This window comes from Pseudopodoces humilis, chromosome 10, assembly GCF_049639895.1.
Source record: "Pseudopodoces humilis isolate 2021_Gansu_Grassland_sample_001 chromosome 10, ASM4963989v1, whole genome shotgun sequence".
NCBI classification, from domain to species: domain Eukaryota; kingdom Metazoa; phylum Chordata; class Aves; order Passeriformes; family Paridae; genus Pseudopodoces; species Pseudopodoces humilis.
The window spans coordinates 3,307,326-3,330,912 of record NC_142209.1 but is presented as its reverse complement, the minus strand read 5'-3'; the positions used below and the strand labels follow the sequence as shown (position 1 = coordinate 3,330,912).

The 23,587-nt window shown below is 50.5% G+C and overlaps 2 protein-coding genes across 6 annotated transcripts in view; one reads left to right on the top strand and one right to left on the bottom strand.

Moving 5' to 3' along the window:
• Window positions 1-764: 764 nt before the first annotated feature.
• Window positions 765-7,117, top strand: TOR3A (torsin family 3 member A). Its single transcript, XM_005528749.3, has 6 exons — window positions 765-1,347; window positions 1,684-1,797; window positions 2,450-2,715; window positions 3,278-3,453; window positions 5,375-5,499; window positions 5,946-7,117. The coding sequence occupies exons 1-6, from the start codon at window positions 1,038-1,040 to the stop codon at window positions 6,194-6,196; spliced, it is 1,242 nt and encodes a 413-aa protein (XP_005528806.1). The 5' UTR covers window positions 765-1,037; the 3' UTR covers window positions 6,197-7,117.
• A 135-nt stretch (window positions 7,118-7,252) lies between these two features.
• Window positions 7,253-23,587, bottom strand: part of ABL2 (ABL proto-oncogene 2, non-receptor tyrosine kinase) — a 45,852-nt gene continuing 29,517 nt past the window's right edge. For 3 of the 5 annotated variants that reach the window (XM_088060753.1, XM_088060754.1, XM_005528702.3), the window contains exons 2-11: window positions 23,210-23,380; window positions 22,156-22,451; window positions 21,313-21,585; window positions 20,480-20,564; window positions 18,677-18,854; window positions 17,907-18,091; window positions 17,472-17,624; window positions 16,539-16,628; window positions 15,162-15,335; window positions 7,253-14,607 (exon numbers count right to left, since the gene is read on the bottom strand). In XM_088060753.1, coding sequence (XP_087916879.1) covers window positions 12,911-14,607; window positions 15,162-15,335; window positions 16,539-16,628; window positions 17,472-17,624; window positions 17,907-18,091; window positions 18,677-18,854; window positions 20,480-20,564; window positions 21,313-21,585; window positions 22,156-22,451; window positions 23,210-23,380 — 3,302 coding nt within the window. In that variant the 3' untranslated portion in view covers window positions 7,253-12,910. The remainder of the gene's footprint in view (window positions 14,608-15,161; window positions 15,336-16,538; window positions 16,629-17,471; window positions 17,625-17,906; window positions 18,092-18,676; window positions 18,855-20,479; window positions 20,565-21,312; window positions 21,586-22,155; window positions 22,452-23,209; window positions 23,381-23,587) is intronic. The other 2 variants (XM_088060755.1, XM_088060756.1) reach the window with 1 other exon arrangement.

The following is a 23,587-nucleotide window of genomic DNA, read 5'->3' as shown; positions in this document are numbered from 1 at the left end:
ATCCTTCAGAATTTTCTTTTTTCCTCTGGAACATGTAAGTAAGCTATTTTTTACAACATCTATATTTTACAACATCTGCCCCTTTTAAGAAGCCCTTTTCAGCTAGAGCAATTTATCCTGGGCGGACAAAGTTTGAATGTTCCAGCTGTTAAATTTTTTATAAATCTGAATAAATGCTTCAAGTGCCTCAACTGGTTTTCGGAAAGGCTGACAGCAGTTTAGCTACAGCAAGTTTGATTTTTAATTTGTTTCTTTAATGCACTATTTTTAGTTCTGTTAAAGTTGTTGCAAGTGGTGTTCAGGTTTCAGCCTCGCTGTTTTTGTAGCTGGAAGGGGCTGTTTTGTTAGCCCAGTGTGCTGAATGCTGCTGTGTAATATCTGCAGGCGTCTGTAGATGGTGATGCACTCTGCTCCATGCCTGGGCTGCATCCCCCCTGCCATCCACCTGCCTCAGGGAATTACTAGGCTGGATTAATTCTGTTTATGATCCTTCTTGCTTTTATTTTTCCAAGCATGTGGAATAACCTTGAAATCCTTTCCACTCCTAAAGCATTTTGGCCTTGCTCTCAGTTAGGATACCAGGATAGCAGGCAGCAAACACAGCCGTGCTGACTCACCCGCTGCTCCCTTGTTTCTGCCTCTTATTTTTCTGTCCCCTTTGAAAGGACGCGGAGGAGCAGCTGCCATTTGCTCTCACCTCTGTGCCTGCAAAACTTCAGCCGAGCCGCTGGGCTACTTAAAAAAACCAGATTATTTGTCTGGCCCCGGTGCTCCGGGAGCCTCCCCGGGCATCGCTCCAGCTCCTTCCCCTCCCAGCCAGGGCTGGCCGGGCCCGGGGCGGGGCCGGAGCCTCTGCTCGGCCTCGGGCTTGGGTTTGGTCGCGTCCCCGTGGCTGGGACGGCGACAAGGAAGCCACGTCTGGCCGGGGCCGGCCGCTGCTGCCCAGCACCGCCCCGGGAAGCGCGATCAGCTCGGACCCAGCGGAGCCGGGCCGGGGCCCTCAGTCCCCGGAGCCCCCCGGAGCCCTCAGCGCCGCCATGGGCCGGGGCAGGCCCGGCGGGCTCGGCCGCTGTGTCCTGGTGCTGCTGCTGCTCCTGGGCGGCTCGGGCAGCCCCGGGACTAGGCCACCGCCCCGGGAGCCCTGGGCAGAGGAGCAGGGACCCGTCCCGGAGCGGGGACCGTGGGGCAGGGTGAGGTACGAAGCCGTGAAGAAGCATTTGGGAGCTGTGGGCGCTCTCTCCAGGCAGTACTGGCGGTACCTGGCGTGCAAGGTGTGGCAGGAGGGCTGCGAGGAGGAGGACGAGGAGGAGGAGAAGCAGCGAGAACGAGAGGCCGGCCCCATCCCAGGTGAGCACCTTGCTCTGTTCTCTCCCTCTCCCGTGGCCGGGAGGCAGCAGCAGGTCCGGACCTTGCTGTGCCCGCCGCTCCTTCCCGAGGGTCGCTGCCCCGGGCATCGCCCCCTTGGCGAGCCCCGGCATGAGGGGAGTGCTCTTGAACTCCTTGGGCGCTCGGAGCCATCTCGAACCAGGCCCGAGCTCGGTGTCCCTCCCCACAGACAGGGCATGGCTGGGTCCCTGCACCTGGGAGAGGGCTGCCCGAAACAGGGCTCAGCTGAGCGTCCATTCAAAATGTAAAAAAGCCTCTTTCCTGGAGCCTCTCTGCTCAGACTGCTCCCGTTTCCAGGCTGGGGCTTCCCTCTGGTGGGCCAGGATTACCTGGAGATCCTCTCTGCCTGGTACTGCAGCTTCGGCAAGTGCTGTGAGACAGGAGACTGCAGGATAACCAACAACATCACAGGTGGGGGCTGCGCTGCTCGTGTGGCTTGCTTTGAGCTTTTCTCTTTTTTTTTTCCTGATAAAGTGTGTCCTAGAAAGTGATGTTAGTAAAGGGCTTTTCTGAGTGGGGTGCTGAGCTGTGGCAGAGTGAGAGGCTGAGCTCAGTCCTGTGACCCATTTGAAGTTCTGAGACCAAGGAGGGTTTGTTCCTTGCTGCACAGCATATCTGCTCCAGCTTGCCATGAGCCCTGCCTGCAGCCCATAGCTTCCAGGCACGTGCAGTGGGATCCAAACCCGCCCAGGACCCTGCTGTAGGTCGGGAGGGCACATGAGACCTGTGTGTAAGCCATGAGTAGGGGTTTTTGTGTTTCGCTGTCCCTAAGACTCCTGGTATGCAAATCCTGTGCTGGGAGCTTGAAGGGCCTTTGGGCATCGGCGCTCTCTGCAGCTGCCAAACACCACTGCCTCTTCCTAAAGGAAAAAAAAAAATGAGCCAGCAGAGGATTTGTGTCTTTTGGGGGCCAGAAGCTGATGTAGGTAGGGCACAGGCAGCCTGTGGCTTTTATGTCACTTCAGAGTCCTCTCAGCCAGGCAGCCCTGCCACGTTTTCTCCTCTTACACCTGCAGTAGCTGTGCTGGCAGTGGAAGGCTGAGCTCGTGCTCTCTCTGTGCAGGGTTGGAGGCAGACCTCAGTGGGCAGCTCCACGGGCAGCACTTGGCCAAGGACGTGGTGGTGCGGGCAGTGCGGGGGTTCCTGCAGAGCCCACGGCCCCAGAAGGCTCTGGTCCTGTCCTTCCATGGCTGGTCTGGCACAGGGAAGAACTTTGTGGCTCGGATGATGGCCAGTCACCTGTACCGGGACGGGCTGAAGAGTGACTGTGTCAGGGTGTTCGTCTCCCTCCTCCACTTCCCACATCACAACTACGTGGACTCCTACAAGGTGAGAGCCACCAACACAGGATGGTCCAGGGTGCTGGGCTGGAGTTCATGTCCTTCCCAGCAGCCCGTGTGGGGCTGTGGTTTGGGTTTGTGAGTGAAACCGGATCCCACAGCGCTGTCCTGGTTACTGCTGAGCAGTGCTTGCACAGCCTCAAGGCTTCCCCCCTCTCATACTCAGCCCCTGGGGTCAGCAGGCTGAGGTGTACAAGAAGTTTGGGACACACCAAAGAGCTGAGCCCTAGTGCCAAAGGGATATTCCATGTCATTTACTGTCATGCTCAGGGATAAAAGCTGCAGGGAGGGGGTTTGGGGGCAGGAAGCTATTGCTCAGAGACTGGCTGGGTGTCAGTCTGTTTGCAGCAGGGTGAGTGGCTGCCTTTGCACCACTTGATTTCTTTCCTCTTTCCTTCACTTGTTAAACTAATTTACCTCGCCTCACTCGTTTTCCTGCCTTTGCTCTTCCTGTTCTCTGCCCTGTCTCTCTGGGTGGGAGGAGATGGAGCAGCTGTGGTGCTTGGCTGGGTTATCCCAGAGGCTCCTGACACTCCTCCCCTCTGCTGCAGGTCCAGCTGCAGAGGCAGATCAGCGAGACCGTGCAGCGCTGTGGGCAGGCCCTGCTCATCTTCGACGAGGCCGAGAAGCTCCATTCCAGCCTCCTGGATGCCATCAAACCCTTCATGGCTCAACACGACAGCCAGGGCCAGGCAGATCCACAGAGATCCATCTTCCTCTTCCTCAGGTGATTTCTGGTTCCCCTGAAGGGATGGGAGGAACCAAGTGATGGTGTTTATCCCCAGAGGTGTGTGATACAAAGGGCTGAGGCTGCAGGGCACAGAAACCTCGTTCCCTTGTGGTGGCTTCCTCCATGCTCAGTTTTACCTACGGATCCTCCCTGGGAACAGGGCATTTGCAGGAGGACCTGAGGTCCAGCTGAGCTGGGATACCTGAGCCAGTGTCTAGACTTTTAGGCAAGGAAGCAGAGTCAGTTAACGTGGTGTCACCCTGCCCAGCTGAGCAGGTGATGTCACACTCCAGGGAGCAAAGCTGGGGCTGAAGGTCTTGGTGGGAAGTTCCCACTGCCTGGCTGTGGCTGCAGACTGAGGTGCTGAAGCTGATCCTGGCATCAGCACAGCCTGGTTTAGTTGGTTCCTTTCCCAGGAGTTGGGCACATGTGCACCCCAGCGCTGTCCCTGGGTGGGATGCAGCTGGAGGAGGAAATGGGATGTCTAAAAACCAGGATGTGAAACAGGCTCCTGACTGAAGTGCTCCTAAAGAGGGAGAGATCTGTGTCTTGGGCCCTCCTCAGTTTAGGAATCGCAGCCTTGAGCTTGGCTCTGGCAGTTCCTACTGGCTGGAGGTGAGCAGAGCATTCCTCCTGCACCTCCCACCATCCAGGCAAGTGTTCCAACCTCCAAGCTTGGTGGTTCCCTCAGAGAGCTTTCCCTGCCTGTGGAGGACCTGTCTGTGTGCCTGGTGCCTGTGGAACTCTCCACACTCCACACCTGAGTGGAAGGAGCTGTGGTGGAAGGGGCAGGTGCTGCCAGCTGCTCTGGGCTGACCTTGTGTCCTGCCTGATGAGCCAGGAAGGTCAGGAATGGGCAGTGTCACCCCCCTCATGCCAGCAAGCAGAGGGGAGCAGGGTGCCTTGAACTGCAGCAGTGTGTAATCCCAGGGCTTTCATCATTCCTGGTGGCAGTGTGACACTGACCTGCTTTAGGAGGGATGGCTCTGCCCCAGGGCTCCTGTGGGCACTGGCACGGTCCTGCAGCTTTGCCCAGGTGTGGGAGCTGGGGACAGGGGAGGACTGGCAGCCTGTCCAGTCAAAAGGAGCTGTTTCTGCTGAGTTTGGGTTGGGAGCAGGAGCAGTACAAGCTGTTTTCTACCTGATGGGGTGGGGGCATGGTGGGAAACAGTGGTGGCTTTTTAATCTTCCCTGCCTTCCATTTGGGGCCCAGAGCCTGTGACATGAGGATGGGGTGCAAGATCTGTGCCTCCCACCCACACAAGCTCTGCATCCAGCCGGTTCCCAGTTCACTGGGGCATTCAGGGCTGGGGGCAAACTCCTCACCAGCACTTGGGGCTGACACCTCTCCTGGACATGCTTTCCAGGGCGAAAGGCTGTCCTGGGACCCTCAACAGCTGCCAGGACCCTGCAAATCCCACCACAGAGCTGCCCCCATGGGTGTCCAGAGTAGTCCTTGGGTGGGAACTGTGCTGCTGCTTTGCCCCATGGGCAGAGGATGCTTTGCCATGTCCTGGGCTGCCACTTGAATCCCTGCCCTGGACCTTCACTTCCAGTGGGACTCCTGCCATGTGCTCTGTGCCTTTAACCTGGACTTTGTGGTTGTTTGTTCAGCGTTTGCTGTGGAGCAAAGTGTCACCTGTGAGGTCAGTGGCTTCCCAAGCCAGGACAGGGGACTGAGGGAGATGGAGGAATCTGCTGCCCCTGGGTCTGAGCTGGCAGGATGGCAGACAGCTGCATCGATGCCTATGGAAAGGGGCTCTTTGGGAAGAAGGCTGGCTCTCCACGTGCTGATCCTAGACAGCAAATCCTCTGTTGCCAACAGAAATGCTGGGGCCTGTCTGCAGGAAAGGTGCTGGCAGCTCTCAGCGGTTCAGCTTTGGGGGAAATCTTGAGTGACTTCCCTGTGTGTCCACAGTAATCTTGGTGGCAACACCATCAATGAGGTCGCCCTGGACTTCTGGCGAGCCGGCCGGGCACGGGAGGAGATCTCCTTGGAGCTGCTGGAGCAGCGGCTGCGGCTGGAGCTGCAGGAGGCTGCAGGTAAGGGCTGGGCTCGCTCAGGGGGCTCTGGGCAGGCTGTCTGCAAAGCTGCCCCTCTGCACCATCCCACCCATCCCACCCACCGTGTGCCACGCAGGGCTGTGCTTGGGGGAACAAGGCACCTCACTCCAGCCCAGCCCGGGGGTTTGACAGTGAGAGCCCCGTCCTTGGTCCCTGTGAGCCAAGGCAGGTGGGGAGGGAGCCAAGAGACCTTCTGGCACCCCTCAGCCCTGAAAATGGCTGGGGGCAAGAGGCAGCTCAATGTCACAGGGCAGTACCGATGCTTCCCTGGGCCTCCAGGTGTCTCTTGGTGTGATTTCTAGAGATGCTCGGTGCTCAGAGTGCACAAGTGGGTCCCAGCCCCTCGGAGCCAAGCCTGGCCTCGCAGAGGGATGATGCTCTCAGGTGAAGCTCCTGAGTTTGCCTTGTCTTGTGTTCTGCTCCAGAGAACAGTTATGCCCACAGCCACCTCCTCAGAGAGAACCTCATCGATTTCGTGGTGCCGTTCCTGCCTCTGGAGTATCAGCACGTGAAGCTCTGTGCACGGGACGCCTTCCTGGCCCGCGGGTTTCCCTACACCGAGGCAACACTGGATGAGGTGGCCCAGATGATGGTTTTTGTCCCCAAAGAGGAGAAGCTTTTCTCTGCACAGGGCTGCAAATCCGTGCCCCAGCGCATCAATTACTTCCTTCCTTGAACACCAGGTGGGAGCACTGGTGTTTCTGCACTCTGGGAGCTGCTCTCTTTGCACAGGGTCAGAAGCAAATGGCCCAGCCAGGCACTGCACAGGGACTTAACAGAGACTTAAACCCCCCATTACTCCCAGGGCTGTTGCAGTGAAGGAGGTGCATCCCTTACTCCTGGGATGTGGGGACAGCCTGTGCTCAGCTGCATTTGGAGTCTATCTGGTGTTTTAAATCCCTTCTTTTAGCTGGCAGTAGCCTGAAGGGGTGGTGGGGTTCTGCTGGCAGATGCTGTGAGTGGGGACTGGGAATGTCCAAGTCCTTGGTTTGTTGCTGTGTGGTGGAGGGAGGCCTTGGACAGGCTGGTCCTGTTGAGACAGTGTGGCCAAAGCCACGTCCCTGTCCCCAGTTTTCTCTGTCACTTTACAAGAACACCCAGAACTGTTTTGCTGGAGTTGAGTTTTTCCCCTCTATTGATCTCACGCCTTTCTAAGGTGTCTGGTGCTCAGGGACACGTGGGCCAGGATCATAGTCTGTGCAGGGAGAAAAGGACTGAATAATCTCCTCTGGAGATGCCAGATCCAAGCTCTCACCTTGGAGTGTCCACCTCTCACTGGAGTCTTCCGTTGTATGGAAGCAGCTGCCGGGGTGAGGGGATCTTCTGCTGCAATTATTTTTCTGAGTGGGTTGGTGAAGAGCCCATTTCCTTCACTGCAAAACCAAAAAGGGGAGAGAACTCCTCTGCCAAAGGCCAAGTGCAGGTGAGGAGGGTGGTGGCTGAAGCATCAGGCTGCAGCTGAATGTGAATTTTCATGGATGCAGTGAAAGCTTGACTTTTTTCCTTCCTTTTTACGTTTTTCTCTTCAGTACATTTCATGGTGTGTTTTTTTTAGCTGCTATCAGCATTATTATTAATATTATTATTATTACTACAAGGGGCTGTTTGCTGTCTGGATACTCACCAGGTGATAAACGTGTTGCAGCAGCTCCCAAAAAATTTCATCAGTGTTACTGGAATCACTCTCTGACCTCTGGGTCAAAACTCCCTTCCAACAGGGCTGTGCTGGCGAGGAGTGAAACAGCACCTGCCAAGGACAGGGCTTGGCTTCCCAGCCACCCCCATGGGGGGACCTTTGGTCTATTTTAAGCTTTGACCCATTTTGTGGTGCCAGTGATGAGCAGCACGACCTCTGGGAAAGATTGACCAGACAGACACGTCCGAGCCCTGCAGACTTTGAGTCCTGCTTCCCTCCGGGCACGCTGGCTCCGTTACCTAACAGGCTTCATAGTCCAAGGCAGAGATGAGCCAGCTGTTTTCCCACTGCTCACAGTGCAGCTGTGTGGAATGGATCTTCAGGCTGTGCCAGCGTGTGTGATCAGGCATTTCTGAGACTTGGTTTATGGTTAATCTCAGGTGTCATAAACCTGGGAAACATCAGGGCAGGGGCAGGGAGGCTGCTGCCTCACAGGACACAACTGGGGTTGTGTTTGGTCACCTGGGCAGAAAGTTTAGCAAGCTGTTGGCTGAAGGTTAGTTGCCAAAAGGTTGTGTCAGCCAGGATAACCTGGGACTTTTAATAAATGTCAAGAAGTGTTCAGCTGGGTTAGGCTGCCACAGGCTGGGGTGGCAGGAGGGCGGTGGGGACTGTTTGAGGCAGGCACGGAGCAGCTCTGAGGGAGGTGGTGACATTGAGGAGGGCGAGGCAAGAGCTGTGCTTTGCTGGGTCACAAATGTGTGTGTCACACTTGGGTGAGCTCTGATCAGCAAGAGGTGCTCTCTGACCAGGCCAGGGCAACGGTTTGGTTCTAAACAGATACTGCATAAATAAAGATACTGCTTTTTTTTGCAACCTGCTGGAATTAAATTCTCTTTTTAATGATTTCTTCTACCCAAATGAATGAGCTTCTTGTTAGGACTGAGCAGCTTTGAATATTGATTAAGTGAAAAAAACAAGACAGTGTCTACTCAAGTGGTTTTTGCCAATAAAATATTGCAACCTTTATTTAAAACAAAATGCAAATTGGCAAAACTTTGTGGAACGACAGGCAAAGAGGCCCTTTCAAGGGCCTTATTTACATCAAGTTTAACACTGTTCGCAGTTCACAGTCAGACGATAGTGAGAGAATTAAATTAGAAAAACAACCAAAATATATTACAATAACAATTAAAAAACAAAAAAACAGTTGACAACTCTGCTAAGAGTGATTGGTGATTAACGTGTTTCATTTCAATCCATTCCTGCCCTCAATACCAATACAAACAGTGCCATGGGAGCCGAGCAGGCTCCACCTCCCGTGCACAACAGACACTTGGGGAAGAACGACCTCCTTTGGTACAGACATTGCTTAGCGTGGAGCTGTGAGAAACAAGTCAGTGTCCCAGAACCTCCTGTTTCCTGCCTCCAGAGAATGGGCTGAGGGCTTTGTTCTGCACTCCAGGGATCTGCAGCACAACCCCAGCACACAGCCCTGCTGGACAGTGCCCTGGGAGGTTTCCACAGGTGCTGCAGTCTCTGCCTTTCAGTCTCCCTGCCAGCTCCTGATGAGCAGCAGAGCTGAGCTGAGTGTGTCCTGATGGTTTTGTAGCCACCATCCTCTGGAGTCACTCGTGCCTGTCACACTGTGGATGGCCCAGAAGAACAGCCTGCCTCAGGTAAGTGGTAGGACACGAGGGTTGGGATTGCTCTGTGGCTGCACACCCCACACCTCTGCCTGATGTGGAGGGGCTGCTCTGTCTCCACTGTGGGGTTTGGTTCCCTGTGCCCCACAACCCCTGCAGTAGCACCCTGGCAGATGTCAACACTTGTGTTTGGCTGTGTCTCACAGACACAAGGCCAGTGGCACCCAGGAGAAACGTCCTGAGGCGGACAAGAACAGCCCTCCCCTCTCTCTCTCTCTCTCCCCCTGCTGTGTTCTGCATCAGCAATTCTGCTCCCTTCAATTCCCCTTTCCCACTGCCTAAATTTGGTGCAGCCCCAAGACCCAGACCCTTAGCTCAGCTTCACCCCTGCCCACACTAATGAAGAACATGACTAAATCAAGTGCACTGCTTTGGGGTTAAGAAGGGTGCACAGTGCAGGAAGAAGAGAGAATTGCACCTGTGAGTCAGCTAATTCCCACAGTGGTAGGAAGAGAAAGTGCCCCCCTGAGCTCACTCTGTGCTTTGTGCTGGGCAGTACCAGGCCTGTGGGTGCCATCCCCCTGGCAAAGATGACTGCTTTAAATTCTGGCCCACAGCAGTGCAAGAGCCCAGCTCCAGCTGTGCCCCCACAGCTGTCTGACAGTGCTGAGGAAAAGGAACAACAGGATTTATGCCTTGTCCCTTGCCCCAAACCACGGAGCATGAAGTGCTCTTCACTGGGACAAATAATGGGGTGTCAGCACCCACACATTCCTTGGCACATCTGGCAGAAAACAGAGAATTGGCCACACTGGAGACCTTTAAGGCTGAAGAGAAAGCCAGACCTAGCTAAAGGGAAAGGGAATGGTAAAAGTTTTAGGAGCAGCTGTGGAAGGAAGAACAACTGGATGGTAATTTACAGCAGAACCAGCTTTCCCAGATAACATCCTTTTGCTATCCTGCCAGGGGCAGGGGAACATTGCAGTTTGGGAATAAAACACCCTAGGGCAGCAGAAGTCCCAGAAATTCTGCAACCTTCAATTTAGGAGGGGAAAAAAAAGTGTCAAGTCAGCACTACCTCTGCCCTAATCTACCAACCTGGTGTTAGATGATAGGTAAGAGCAGAGAAAATACTTTCTATGAGAGTTACAACAGGTCAATCCCCAAATTCCACTGGACTTCGTTTTTGGACCACAGGAGGGGTCAGAACTAAATGGGCTCCTGTGTTGGGCACAGAGGTTGTAGAGTCTCAGTGCTTGGATGCCCAAAAGCTGGACATGGTCCTCAGAGGTAACTCTTGGTGGCCCTCCTTGGGTGGAGTGTTTGGACCAGGTGAGCTCCAAAGGTCCCTCCAACCTCAGCCATTCTGTGACTCTGGAAAAGCAGTTGGATGCTGCCCTGTCCCATTGCCCATCTCTGCTGTGGTGCAAGGAGAAAATGGAACATCTGAAAGGAAGTGGGGATGGCCAATGTTCATTGGGACACAGCTGCTTTCTTCAGAAAGGGCTGCAAGAGGGGAGTTCTAGTAGTTACAAATTCCATATTGCTGTTCTATCACTTTTCCTGTAGCTTTTCTGGAAGACTGGCATTTAGGGAAAAAAAAAAAAAAGGCTTCTTTCAAAATACTCATCAGAACTGGGCTAAGCTTTAAAATGTTCTGGTTAAAATTCCTTTCCCTTGGAATCCCTTCAGTTCCAGCCCATTTGTCCCAGACTGAGCAGCAGTACAATGATGGAACCATGTGATGGTCTGCCAGGGTAAGCAAGGCCTGCCCTTCTGCCCCGAAGAAGAGAGCCCCCCCACTTTCTAAATCCTTCTGATTGTCTGACAGACCATGTGAAGCAATGCCTCAAGCCACCTTCCCTTTGCAGGTCACCTTTCCAAAGGCAGTTAGTTTGGATGCACACCTTCCATGGAGATGACTGAGAGAGATAAGGTAAACCACAAAAGCCCTCAGTAAAGTCTACCAGATAAGGGGTTGGTACTCTGCCTGTGGAAGTGCCTCGGGACAGCCCCGAGGGCTGCAGGGGATCAGGATGTGCAGCACAAGGGATTGCTTGGTTCTTTCTCCCCCTCACCACTTCACTGGTCCATTGTACCTCACATGCTGCTCCTCTGCTCAGCCTCCAAGCACCCTGAAACAACTTTGCTTAGCTCAGACCAGTAATGAAATGAGGATTCTCAGATACCAACCCATTTCTAAAGATTTTTTTCAGGCCTGTCTTGCTATGCTCTGTGGAAAAAACAGGGACACTTGCTGAGACACCGAGCCTGCTTCCAAACACCAACATGGAGGTGGAGGCTTCTAGACAGAAACAGAAGTGCCCATCTTCTAAAGTCACACCTGTGCCACAGTTCCACTCTGACTGCTCAGACTAAAAGCAGCACAGCCACACTTGAAAAACAAGTTTAAAAAGCATTTTAACCTAAAAAAACAAAACAAAACAAAACAAACCCCAAAAAACTAACAAAAACTTAAGGTGCAAAGCAAGCAAGAACCTCAATCACCAGCAGTGTGAAGTGAGCAGCAGCATGCAGGTAAGGTGTATTTGGAGCCAGGTTTCAGGCCTGTTTCCTTTCCTCTCACAAACCAGCAACTGAGCTCTTCCTACTTGCCAGTACGTTTACACCCTGGGGAGTTGTGTGTAGACACAGACAAGCTTTTTGAGGCCACAGCAGCCTGCCAACAGCACCAGGACCAAGGATGACAATGCCAGCCACTCACTGCTCTCATTCTGGGGCTGTTAGAAGGCATTCGAGACACATTGGGAGCCCTTCAAGGTAGAGCCACAGTTTTTGTTGCCACGCCTCAGGCAGGGGAGTGCACAGGTTATGTGCACGTGCCCTACAGCACAGCGAAGGATTCTGGTCTAGCCTTTAAAATACAGGAATAAATACATGGAGATGCCTGTGGTGTTTCCCTCTGTGCTGCCATACTCTATCACCTTGGGATGCAGGGAAGCTGGAAGCCTGTGAGACAAGTAAGCATCAGAACAAATCCCAGGAATCTGGCAGTGTGAAGGGTTAGGGACAGGTCCAGGGAATCCTGCAGCAGTAAGGACATCTGGTGGGCAGGCTGGGCTGTACTTCCTGGTTCTCCAGCTGGCCCTGCAGTGCTGAGACTGTGTGGAGAACGTGGAGAACAGCCAGGGGGAGCAGAGGCTCTGCCTTACCTACCATGGGTCCTCACGGTGATCAAACTGAACCGGGGAGTCAACCTGGTAACAAGTTAAAAACAATCTAGAGCTTAAAAAAAGAACCCACCCACCCCAACAACAACACTGGCAAGTTGTGCAAGAGCCCCAAACTACTCAAAAATGACCATCAAGCAGCACCTGTGCTAGACCACTAGAAATAGGTATCAGCTGAGTGAAGGCTGTGTGGTGGGAAGAGGGAATTCCAGTGGTAAGCCTGCCCAGCATCCCTGACGCTTCCAATACAATGACGATGAGAACGTGGTGGATGAGGTGGACAGGAGGGAAAAGGGACAGTTTCATATATTAACTAATCTTGCAGTTCTCATTACAGCAGCAACAGCGCTGTGGAAGTCAAGCCATGCAGACCAGTGCATCCACCTCCAGCAGCTCTGAATACTGTCAGTGCATTAGACCTTTCCCCCAGCTGCACACGACTCCCCTCCGGAGCCGCTCCGGCTGCTCTGCCGTTGGTACCAGCAGAGCCCCAGTGCCTTTCCTTGGCCTTGTCAGGACAGCGAAGCACAGGTGAGTGCAGCCAGGGCAGGATCTGTGCAGCCAGGCAGCTGCAGCCACCCCACAACTCTGGCTGTCACCACCATCCTGCCCAGAGGGAGAACCTGCCATTGGTTCTCCTGCCTCTCCAGGGGAGGAGAAGGAACTTTCTTTCTCTCGCCATACCAAGCAGATCAGCCTGACTAGGTAGGGACAGATCCTTGATGTTCTGCCCCTTCCAGCTTTAATCTACCCTCTCCATCCCCAATTTTTTGAGATGAACCTGTAAACGTGAGGAGAACTCAGTGATCTGAGGTACTTCACATACTCAAGTATCAGTCTTTCCTTTTGAAAGCATCAGTACAGAAAAACAGTCCCGCCCTCCCTGTGTGTGTTTCTCTTACCCAGATTGACAGTAGCTACCTTTGCACCACATCACTGATTTCTTGGACACATGACAATAAGTTATTAAGGACGGGGTTTGCCCCATGGACGCCAGCAGCTGTCGAGGACACCTGCAGCTCCTGCAGGCTGAGTTCCAGTTTGCTCACGGCTTCCCGGAAGGCAAATTTGTTGCGCGTGTGGGGGATGCAGTCCACGTAGCCTGAGCAGTAATCCAGCAGCTGGTGCCCCGTGTCCACCAGCTGGCTGTTGGGCGTGGGCTCGGCGATGGCGCTCGAGAGGAGATCCGCGCACTCCAGCAGCGCCTCCTTGCTGATCTTGTCTGCGGGGATCTTCTCGGCCGCCTGTTTGGTCTTTCTCAGCGCCACCTTGGCGCCGGCCGTGCCGTTGGCCATTTTCACTGGGGAGGTGGAAGACGATGACAGAGGCACTTGGGGCGGAGGCATCACGGGCCTCCCAGATTTTCCACCAACAGGTGCTGCTGCTGCTGCTGCCTTCTTACTCCCTTCATTGGATTCCAGTCCGTGCTGCGCTCCCGCTACGCTGCTCAGCTCTTCTGCTGCATCCGAGCAGGCAGCTGGCTGCTGGAGGAGCCGCATCACCGGTGGTGGAGGTGGAGCACACTTTGGTTTTACCCGTCTGGGCCGGTCCCTGTCGCCGGAAGAAGTGACCTGATGCTCAGATAAGAGCTTAAATTTATTACCCTGAGAGTCTGTGCCAATGAGCTGCACGTCTGCTGGAGTGTGTTTTAGAGTGGGTGAGATTAGGACTGGCACTTTGTGGTTGTGAGTGGTTGGAAGTATTGCTGCAGCCTTTACCGGAGATGACCACCCCGGCCTCTCGCCATCCTCAAGGGCCCCTTGTCGTGAGCCACTGTTTTTTTCTTTGCCCTTAGGAGCAGCCACTAGCCCTGGACCCTCCTTTTCTTCCGATGCGGAGGGAGTTCGGAAAGGGAGTGCAGTGGCACCCCTTGGCAAGAGTTTTGCTTTTGGTCTCTCTCTGGTCAAAGCAGGGCCTTCATCAAACCTTTTGGGTATCAGGTCACTGGCCCTCCCTGTGCTCTCATCGGGCTGGGAGGAGGTGGACACAGTCCGTTCCAGCTGAATTTTTGACCTCTGGGAATTTCTGGGAAGGGTCATTGCCATCCTATCCTGCTCTGGAAGCCCTGAGGACATGGAAGATGTAGAGTTTGACCTTGGAAAAGGCTTTGAAGCTTCTTCATTGCCAGTGGGTTTTCCTGCTCTTAAACCCAGCGTCTTTTTAATCAAGCGTGGCGTAAAGAAGCCAGTGATGCCCGACCACCCTCCACCAGTGCTCACACCCCCAGCACTGCTGGGCCCAGTGCCCTCCTCGCTGTAGAAGGTCCTCTGCACAAAGCTCCCTCCGTAGCACTTGGGGGGTGCCAGGCTCGTGTCCTGCTGCGTGGGAGCGAAGGAGAACCCGTCCACGTGCTGCAGGGAAGCAACAGAGGAAAAGTTACCCGTCAGCTCGTATTTCTTATGGGGCTGGTTCTCCATCTCCCGGAAGGAACTGCTGCGCTTGGGAGGCGTGGGAGCATTCCTCTTCTTCATGAAGGAGCTGAAGAAGCCCCCTTTCCTGTCCCTGGTGAACGTGGTCTCTTTGGCATCCTCCAGGAGGCTGCTGGGGGACTTGTCCCTCTGCTTGCGGGGCAGTGCGGGGGACCCGCCTGTTGGCTGTGTGCTTCTGATGAAACCTGGGCAGAAGAAACAGGGGTCAATCTGGACAATCTATTTCCATTTCCACCTCCCTGCACTGCATTGGGTTTTATGGACCTGGTGTATCTACCTGCCCAGGTGCTGCAGAGATAGAGTGAGGGAAGAAGCGAGCACTGGTATTTTATTTTTTCTTTACTTTTTTCCATTTCTGCATGTGACTTGTGTGTTGTCTATACTGAGAAGGCCGCTTTGCAGAGAGATCAGAAAAGAGTTACTCTTTTCTTTCAGTTTATTGCTCCCTTCCAGTAATTTTCTGCTCCTTTCCAAATACCCTAGGTATAGGCAAGAATCTCTTGCTGCGCTGTTAACTTTAGTTTTGAAGCTATCATTCAAAAAGGAGCAGCAAAACTGAATTTCAAAGGAAAAATAAAATGGGATTTACTAAAAGAACATTGAAAAAACTACAGTGTTTTCTATTTGCTGTTAAATAACTGACACAGCAGCACAAAGCATGCCTGTGTCATGTTGTTCTTTGTTTCTCTGGGAATTCGCACCCAGAGCACGGGGCCTCACTGCTTCTCTGTGCCCACACCTGGTGCTGAGCTGGACGCCGAGTGCTCCACAGTGTCCTGTGCTCCTTCAATGTTCTCCTTGTTCTCTGCCTGCTTCTTCAGCGTTCTCGTCTTGGAAGGAAGCATGGGTAAGCGGGGCAGGTAAGGAACTATGGATGAGGACGAGGCTGTTCTTCCAAGCTCCTCTGCTACCTCTGTAAGGAAAAAAAGGGAATAGTCAAAACAGAGATCAGAAAGGAAGAGGGAAAAAAAAACCAACTCTGGGTCTTTACTGCAAACACAGACTAGCAGGAAGAGATCCATGACTGAGAAATACATAATTTATGGATTTAGTCTTCGTTCAAGTCTAGAGGTATTCAGGGTCAGATGTTTTTCATAATGATTTCAAACTCATTTACATCTTTATAAATTCAGTCCAAAAAAAAAGTGGTAGGATCCAGTGATAGGATATTTACAGGGGGTCTACTAAAGGCTGCTGAAGACCTAAAGGCAGCACTGGATGCATTTGTCTGTTTTTAATCAAGGTGCCTCCTACTGATGCACCCCCAAAGTTGTGTCCTGCCTGGATCTGGATCTAAGTTGCTTTGCTTGAGGCAAAGCACTGCAATCCCCTAGATAAAGAAATGAAGATTGCATGTCAACAATAGGTCAACAAAAAGAAAACAAACACAGAAAAACCCCCACAACCTCCTGGCCACACCCAACTTGGCATTTGTATGGCCACTGAATGTGCCTATTATAGATCCTCACTGGTAAAATTCCATCTGGTGTGTTTTCTCTGTAGCAGGGAAGTTGATGGATCAGTTGCATATTTAATTTTAAAATTGAGCAGAATGCTCTGACAATTCTGCTTGTCTGCTGAATAGTATCACATTCCTCACCGGTATTTACCTCGATAGATTATATTTCAGACTTGAGCTGCAGAGATTTGCTCCTAGAAGTAGCTAAGCAGAAAATCCAGAGATTAAAGCACACTTTTTTAAAAGTAGAGGCTGGTAGAATAATATTTCATGACCTAATTGCTGCAGTCAGCAAGGGACTGTGATATGCATACATCTTTCTCTCCCTTCATCACTTACTATTCCTCACTCTTCAGCCTGGAAAATGAGATTTCCTCTGATAGAGGAAACAACATTCTTTAAATCAGCTCTTTGGCATCTTAGTGTTCAAATGAAATGACACTGTTCCCTGCACTGGAATGTGTCTGAAATTTATTCGGTATTTGTGGAACAAGTAAGAAAATGTATTTATCCCAATTATGGCTAAAAGAATAAGGGATGGAGCTACATTTCAACCTCACTGCCAGCAGATGAGCCTTAAGGGCCCATCCATGAGATACAGCACTCTGGGGGTAATCCCCAGTGTTGTTTCAGGAACAAAACAACAGCAGCTCTCACCCTCTGAGATGCTCGAGTCGTGGAACATGGTTTCAAAAGCCTGGTGGGTCTCAGCAAAGGAAGGTCGGTCTGGTGGGTTCCACTTCCAGCCTGCAATGCCAGAAAGCAAAGTAAGTCTTAGTGCCCAAAACAGGGAGATGAATGTTTCTTCTGTCCAAGGACATGAAAGTAGTCAGACTCTGACCTTCTGTTGAACAGGCTTTAATCATTCACAAGTATGTGAATGCCTGGCCACATTCATGGCAGCAGTCAGTCACCCTGCTGTATCTCACAAACAAATCTTGGGAAGAACCAATTCTATAAATCCCAGCTCTCTGCCAACTCTACAATCTAATTTCCCTATCCCCCTTTTTGAATTTTCTGGGCAAAGGACAATTCTATATTTGCTATTTTGGCTACTTGGACTGAACACATCTAGCCCAGTCACAGATGATTGAGTGTGCAAAGCTCCAGGCACCATCCTGTTCACAGGCTCTTAAATACTGAAATTCAGGCTGACCCTTCCAAAAGAAGGATGTGTGGACCCTGTGGGGGAAAGAGGAGGAGAGTGCCTTGATCCTAAATGGGGCTTGGAAAGTTACACAAGAGTATCATGATGAAAAGTATAGTTTCTGTAGTTAGAAATCTGCACTAGAGGAATATATTCTGGAAGCACTGTCTGCTGGTATCACCATAGGGTCTGGAAAGTGACTGGCATTCTGCTTGTTTTGCATTAGGATCACATGAAGTCCCAGCTTTTGGGCTTTTGTCAACTTTCTTAAGGCTTTTTAAGCAGTAATATCCTTCATCATTCCCCACCCTTTTTGTTTCATAACTGAAGCCCACCCTGACTTTGACATGCTGGGGATCAGGTATTGCTGGAGACAGGCTGTTAATTACAGATTCCTCCCACCTTCCCAGGCTTTGTCCCCAAAACTGGAAGAAGATACTCACATGCCCTCATCAGTTCATACACCTTGGGAGGGCACCCCTCTGGCTGCTCCATCCGATAGCCCTTTTCCAGCAGATCATACACCTGAGAGAGGTCAATGCCTGGGTATGGTGACATCCCATAGGTGGCAATTTCCCATAACAGCACCCCAAAGGCTGCAAAAAGAGGAAAACGAAATTCCTGGTCATAAGTCTGCCCTTGTGTTGTTCATTATTCTGTGGCCTTCACTGCAGCTTGAGACAGCATTGTTTCCTTGCAGGTATTTCTGGCCAGTTTAGGCGGAAACATCACATGCTAAAAATGCTATTGATTCATGAAGTTCTGGGCTGGCATGTGACACAAAGGTTTCTGCCTAGGCCAAAAAGCAAGTTATTGTCTGGGCTGGCATGAAAAACCAAAATGAACAAGAAAAGGTCACTGAAGTTGAGTTTCCTTACCCCACACATCTGATTTGATTGAAAAGGTGTTGTAGGCCAGGCTCTCGGGAGCTGTCCATTTGATTGGGAACTTGGCCCCAGCATGGGCTGTGTAGGTATCACCAGTCATGAGTCGACTTAAGCCAAAGTCAGCCACCTTCACCACGTGGTTTTCTCCAACTAAGCAGTTCCGTGCTGCCAGGTCCCTGTACAAAGGAACAAAGGACACCACTGCAGCAGGAGCAGGGCTTATGAAGGTAGTTTTGGGACCCCACTCTCCTGGATCAGGAAGTGCTCTCTGTATGCAGCAGGTAGAGGCAAGGTGAGCTTTGCTACAGTGTCAGAAACTGAGTAGACCTATTCTTAGGAGCAATGAGGTAAATCAGGATTAGGATTAATTCTTTAAATTCTATTCAGTTTTCAGTAATGATGTCTGTTACGGTGCCAAGTGTATGTTTCCTGAGGATAGGATGGGATCAGCAGCTCATCACACACTGGTAACAGGTTTATGGCACGGCTTTATCTGCACTTAAACAGGATTTTGGGTGGACACTGTCTGCACACAGGGGGTACAGGTGTTGCCAGACAGTTGGGCACAAGATTGCTATGAAAGTCCTGAGGAGAAAGTATTCCAAGGCAGTACTGAAGCCAACACAGCCAATGGATAAGCCAGCGTGAATCCCAACTGTGGAAGAAACCTCCCCAAAAGCTGGAATTCCTGGCCCATCATTCTGGTGGCCTGTTTATCATTGCAATCTGAATCTGCACCAGCTCAACATGACTTCACCCACCTGTGGATGAAGTTCTTCTTCTCCAGGTACTCCATGGCAGAGGAGATCTGGGTGGCCATGTAGAGCAGCACAACAGCACTGACCTCCTCGCGGTTGCACTCCCGGAGGTAGTCCAGCAGATTCCCGTAGGGCATGTACTCCGTCACAATGTAAAAGGGGGGCTCCAGGGTGCACACACCTGCCAGGGAGGAGCAGGCTACATGTGAATAAAGCTCCCCTTTCTCACCACTATTCCTGATTTAACAGGCATTTATTGCATTTTGTACCGCTGAGTGTTCCTCTGGAAAAGTGAAGATTTCCATGTACAGACCCAGGTCAGTACAGCCCAACTTAAAACTCAGGGCTTCTCTCTGTTTTCCTGTCCATCCATTTTATGGATAGAGAGAAACACATCTAAGAAAGCAGCACTATTCCTATATAATATACATAAAGCAGTTGTTCCATTCTTTGAAAGATTACAGAATGAAAAAGGAGAATTATGAACATAAAATTTGCTTTTCTTCCCCTCTCTGCCTTCATGAAGCTGAGGAGCGGCCAACTGGAAGTGGGTACCTGTCAGCTGGCAAGATTTCCAGACTGAAATGTCACTACTGAGTAATGTGAAGCACTCCCATGTGCTGGGTAAGGAATCAGCACGGTGGGACCTGCTCCTAGAGCAGCATTCTCACACATTCCTGGGATGACTCCTTGCTACAGTCACTGTACAAAGCATGTAAAGGCGGAGGAGGAGGGCAACAGGATACTCTTGTCACAGCTCTGGGATCCCCCCTGTAGCTCTTTACACATTCAGGAGTAAAGCACGACTGCACTGTGCATCAGAAAGAGCAAAAATGCAGCTCTCTGATGACAAATCTCTGAGTAGCTGCTCCTGGAACCAGACAGGGCTGGCACAAACTTCATCTGTGCCCTTTTTTAAAAATGGGTGACAACAGAACAGTTGCCATTAGTAAAAAGCTTTCACATTCTTCACATTTCTCCTTTTATCCCAGGCTTGACTTGACAGCTCTGCTCCTGAAAGCACCAGAAATCCAGAGGCAATTAAACACTAGTAAAGGTTTAGGGTGTCTCCTTAAGAATCTTTGTGCATGTAGATTTAACAGCTATGCAAACTATTTAATAATGATCATCATATCATGCATCTGCCAGTGAGACAACAGGGTAGAGCCAAGATGTAAAGCCTGTGGATTTTTTCCAGTCCTGAGTTGTTTGATCTCATGTACTTATTTAGTGATACACAGAGTTCCTCACAGCAGCAGCAATCTGGTGTCTTCTGCCTAATTATGGGCTAATTTGTTTTCTTCAATGCAGCCTTTTCTGTAAATGTCTCTGATTTGAGAAGTATGGACAATGGTATTTGTTGTGCTTCCAACAGAATTTTTCCTTTCACTTTGAATTTTCTTACAATTTTTTTCCTGTTCTCTCAGAAAAATAAGTCACAGAAAATTATTTTGCAAATGTGATTTAACAGAGCAGAGAAGGGATCTGAACCTGATCCCTGAACCCTGGAGCATGTTTAAGGCCAAGGACATGAACCAGCAGGAGGATGATACTGCAAACTTTTATATAACAGTCGTGCCTCAACAGCAAAGTTGTCTACTAATGTGACTGTATTTGATGTTTTATTTAAAATTGGTGTCTCTTAGCTCCAGTATTACATAAAGCTGTCAAAAATACCACCCCATAACATGACCTGATTCGTAAAGTTATATAAATACAGAAAAGCTGCCACTGCATTTAAACCAGGCAAGTTTCTGCCAAAATGAAGACTAAGTAAGAACACAAAGAGCAAGACATTTCACTGACCTAACAACTGCACTAGATTTGGGTGCTTGATCTCCTTCATCACAGCAGCTTCTTTCAAGAACTCTTCCACCTCCATGGTATCTTCCTAGACAGACAGAGAGGCGAAAGAAAGGAACATTTATCTTCATGACCAAGGTCTGGTTAACACCACACATCCAGGTTGAATATAAATGATGGCATCTTTGTCTCCATTCTGCTGTTTTGGCTTTTACCAAAGCAAACTGTACATTTTGTGATTAAAAGCCCTGAACAGCTGCCTGGCTGTCCTGCAGATTGATCTGCAGTACCCTGGCAGAGCCAGGCTTGCTCATTTGGTAGCTGTTGTGGCTGGTGAGAGGAAGACTCTCAGGATCACTTAGTTCCCCTGTATAGCTATAAAAACTAAGTTACTCAGGGGGCACTTAGAATTGTAGTTGTCAATGTTGAAACAAACACGAGGTTTTGAAAAGGAAGAGAAATGGAGAGGCTGAATTCTTTCAGGAGTGGAGAACAGCTTATAGAAGGTATTTTCTACACCTTTGATTTCTTAAAGCCTCCACAGCTCCTCTGGAGAAAGGGAAGTTGTGTTTGTAACCATTTCTACTGGTCTGACTTGGACATGCAGCTCCAATTTTTGGGCCATAATTACAATTTGTCTCTAAGCCACATGCACTGGTATAAGTTTGATAGGGTCACCTCGCAGATCAAAAGCTCTCAAGCACGGATTTTATGCAGATCAGCACACTCCATTTTCTGATGTTCATATCATAAGGTGTAGCTGAGAACACTGAAATTTCCTTACTCATGTCATAAATGGTGACCAAATAAACAGTGCCTGAAATGTGAAAACTCACCTTTAACGTTTTCACAGCCACTGTGAGATTGTATTTCTTCCAGACCCCCACGTAGACCTCTCCATACTGCCCTCCCCCGAGCTTGTGCTTCATGGTGATGTCGGTGCGCTCCATCTCCCACTTGTCATGGATGGGGGACACTCCATACACGGTGGGCTTATTGCACTTGGGTGCTGGGTAATGCAGAGTTGTCACCAGGCCATCTGCCACTGTCGAGTGATGGTGCACGAGCTCTGCCAGGGTGCTGAAACGGCTTTCTGCTGTCACATAGACCTGGTAAGCAAGAAACAGGAGTCTGCTTAAATGAAGGCAGCTGGAAGTTTTCAGTGATGCTGGAAAACAGGTACATTCTAATTTTTATTTTAAAAAATGAGAAAATCAGGATTTTAGAATATTTGTTCTCTTCTTGTTGGGTAAGTAACTATTAACCTGTGGGATTTTCACCTGCAGAAGACAGCTACAGATAAGCCAGCACTTAAGAGCTGTGCTGTCTCCTGCCTCGTGCTTTACAGGACTAGAAATCGGAATTCTTAGGTCTCTCAACACAACATGCCACTACTTGATCTTGGTTAAAAATGCTGACTTACCAAAGCTCTGCTGCTTCTAAGGGGATCAGTGGAAGGCTATCACTACCTCCAACCACAGCTGCCTTGCTACCCAGACACTTTCAGCCTAGACAAGAACTGTCTGCCCTTTTCCAAAGTGCTGTTTGGGGAATTACCACCAAACCCTTGGCACACATGCTCTTCTTTTATATTAATACCGGATCTGCAATTTGAGATTCTGCACCACCTCTTAATATCTTCATCTCCTCTCCCCACAGCATTATCCAGAGGTCCTCACCTTCCCATCCGAGGTGGTGTTGATCCTGTAGTGGTAAACACGTCCTTCGTACCTGAGCGAGATGGACAGCTGCCCTGGGCTGCTCTCGCTTTCCCGCACCAGGAAGCTGCCGTTGATGAGGCTGCTCAGCAGATACTCTGCTGCACTGCGGGACACTGGCCCATGGTACCAGGAGTGCTTCTCCAGGCTGTTCACTGGAGTGATGTAGTTGCTTGGTACCCAGCCCTGCCCATTCTTCGAACGTACCTCACTCCATTCACCATTTTGATTGTAACCCAGGACTCGCAACTTCTCACCTGTGACCAGAAAGAAAAAAACAAAATAAGCACAGTGCAAGCTGTTGTGTCTCCTTGAGAGAGAAACTCAGCATCAGCTGAGCCTGGGTTTGTAGCTTAACAATAGAAATCATAATTAAACTGCTACATATAAAGTATTTACAAAGCAAAGGCCTAGGATACTGTTCACTGATTCAGTGTAGTGAGATGAATTCAAAAAGTTTCTTGTACTCCAGCTTATTAGACTAGGAAGACTTTGTTTTCTTGGAGGGATAACTTGGAGTCACAGATAATTGAATGTGTAAAGCTTCAGGCACCATCCCTTGGAGGTGAGATTTGTTTCCTTGAAGCTTTATGACTTAATGACATATGACTTAACAGTTCTGACCAGAATCATTCTGACTGTGCAAGATTAATTCTTGATTCTGCCCCCAGTTGAAATTGTCAAGTTCTGTTACCATCTATGATCTATGATGCACCCATTTCCCTCTGTCCCTCCTACAGCAGGTATCTCACAGGGCCAGTGGTGTGGGGAGCCTGGCACAGGAGTGGGCTGGACTGTGCCTGTCCCAGCAGAACTGCCCGGCAGGTGTCCCTCCAGCACCACGAGGGACAGGCTGTCTGCTTCCCACCATCACTGTAGGGAACCACCTTCTCTAAATGCACTATTCCCATTCTCTACGTGCATTATTCCCAATCCTATCCAGGCAAGGATTTCATTTCCTGATTTCTGTTGCTAAGTTTTCAAGCCCACAGCTGCTCTACACTCCCACTCTTACCTTTGGTGATGCTGAGTGTGTTGTCACCACTTGCTACAAAATCGTAAAGTGCAACAAAGAGATTGGGATCGCTCTCAGTGGCTCCAAGCAGGTTCTCCTTGGAGCTCCATCTGATGGCTTCGTTCAGTGCCTGGGGTTCCACGTCGCAACCGTAGGGGCGGTGCAGGGCCTCTGAGGAAAGGACAGGAGAGGCCATCGCTTTATGTACAATTCTAATTATGGAAGCAGGGAATATAATGAGTTGGGAGGGACCCACAAGGATCATCGAGTCCAACTCCTGGCTGTAAGCCAAGTAGCAAGCTATGTATATAAAACTTCTATTTAATATTTACTATACTATATATACTTCATCTATACCTCTATTTGAAATTGTTCAAG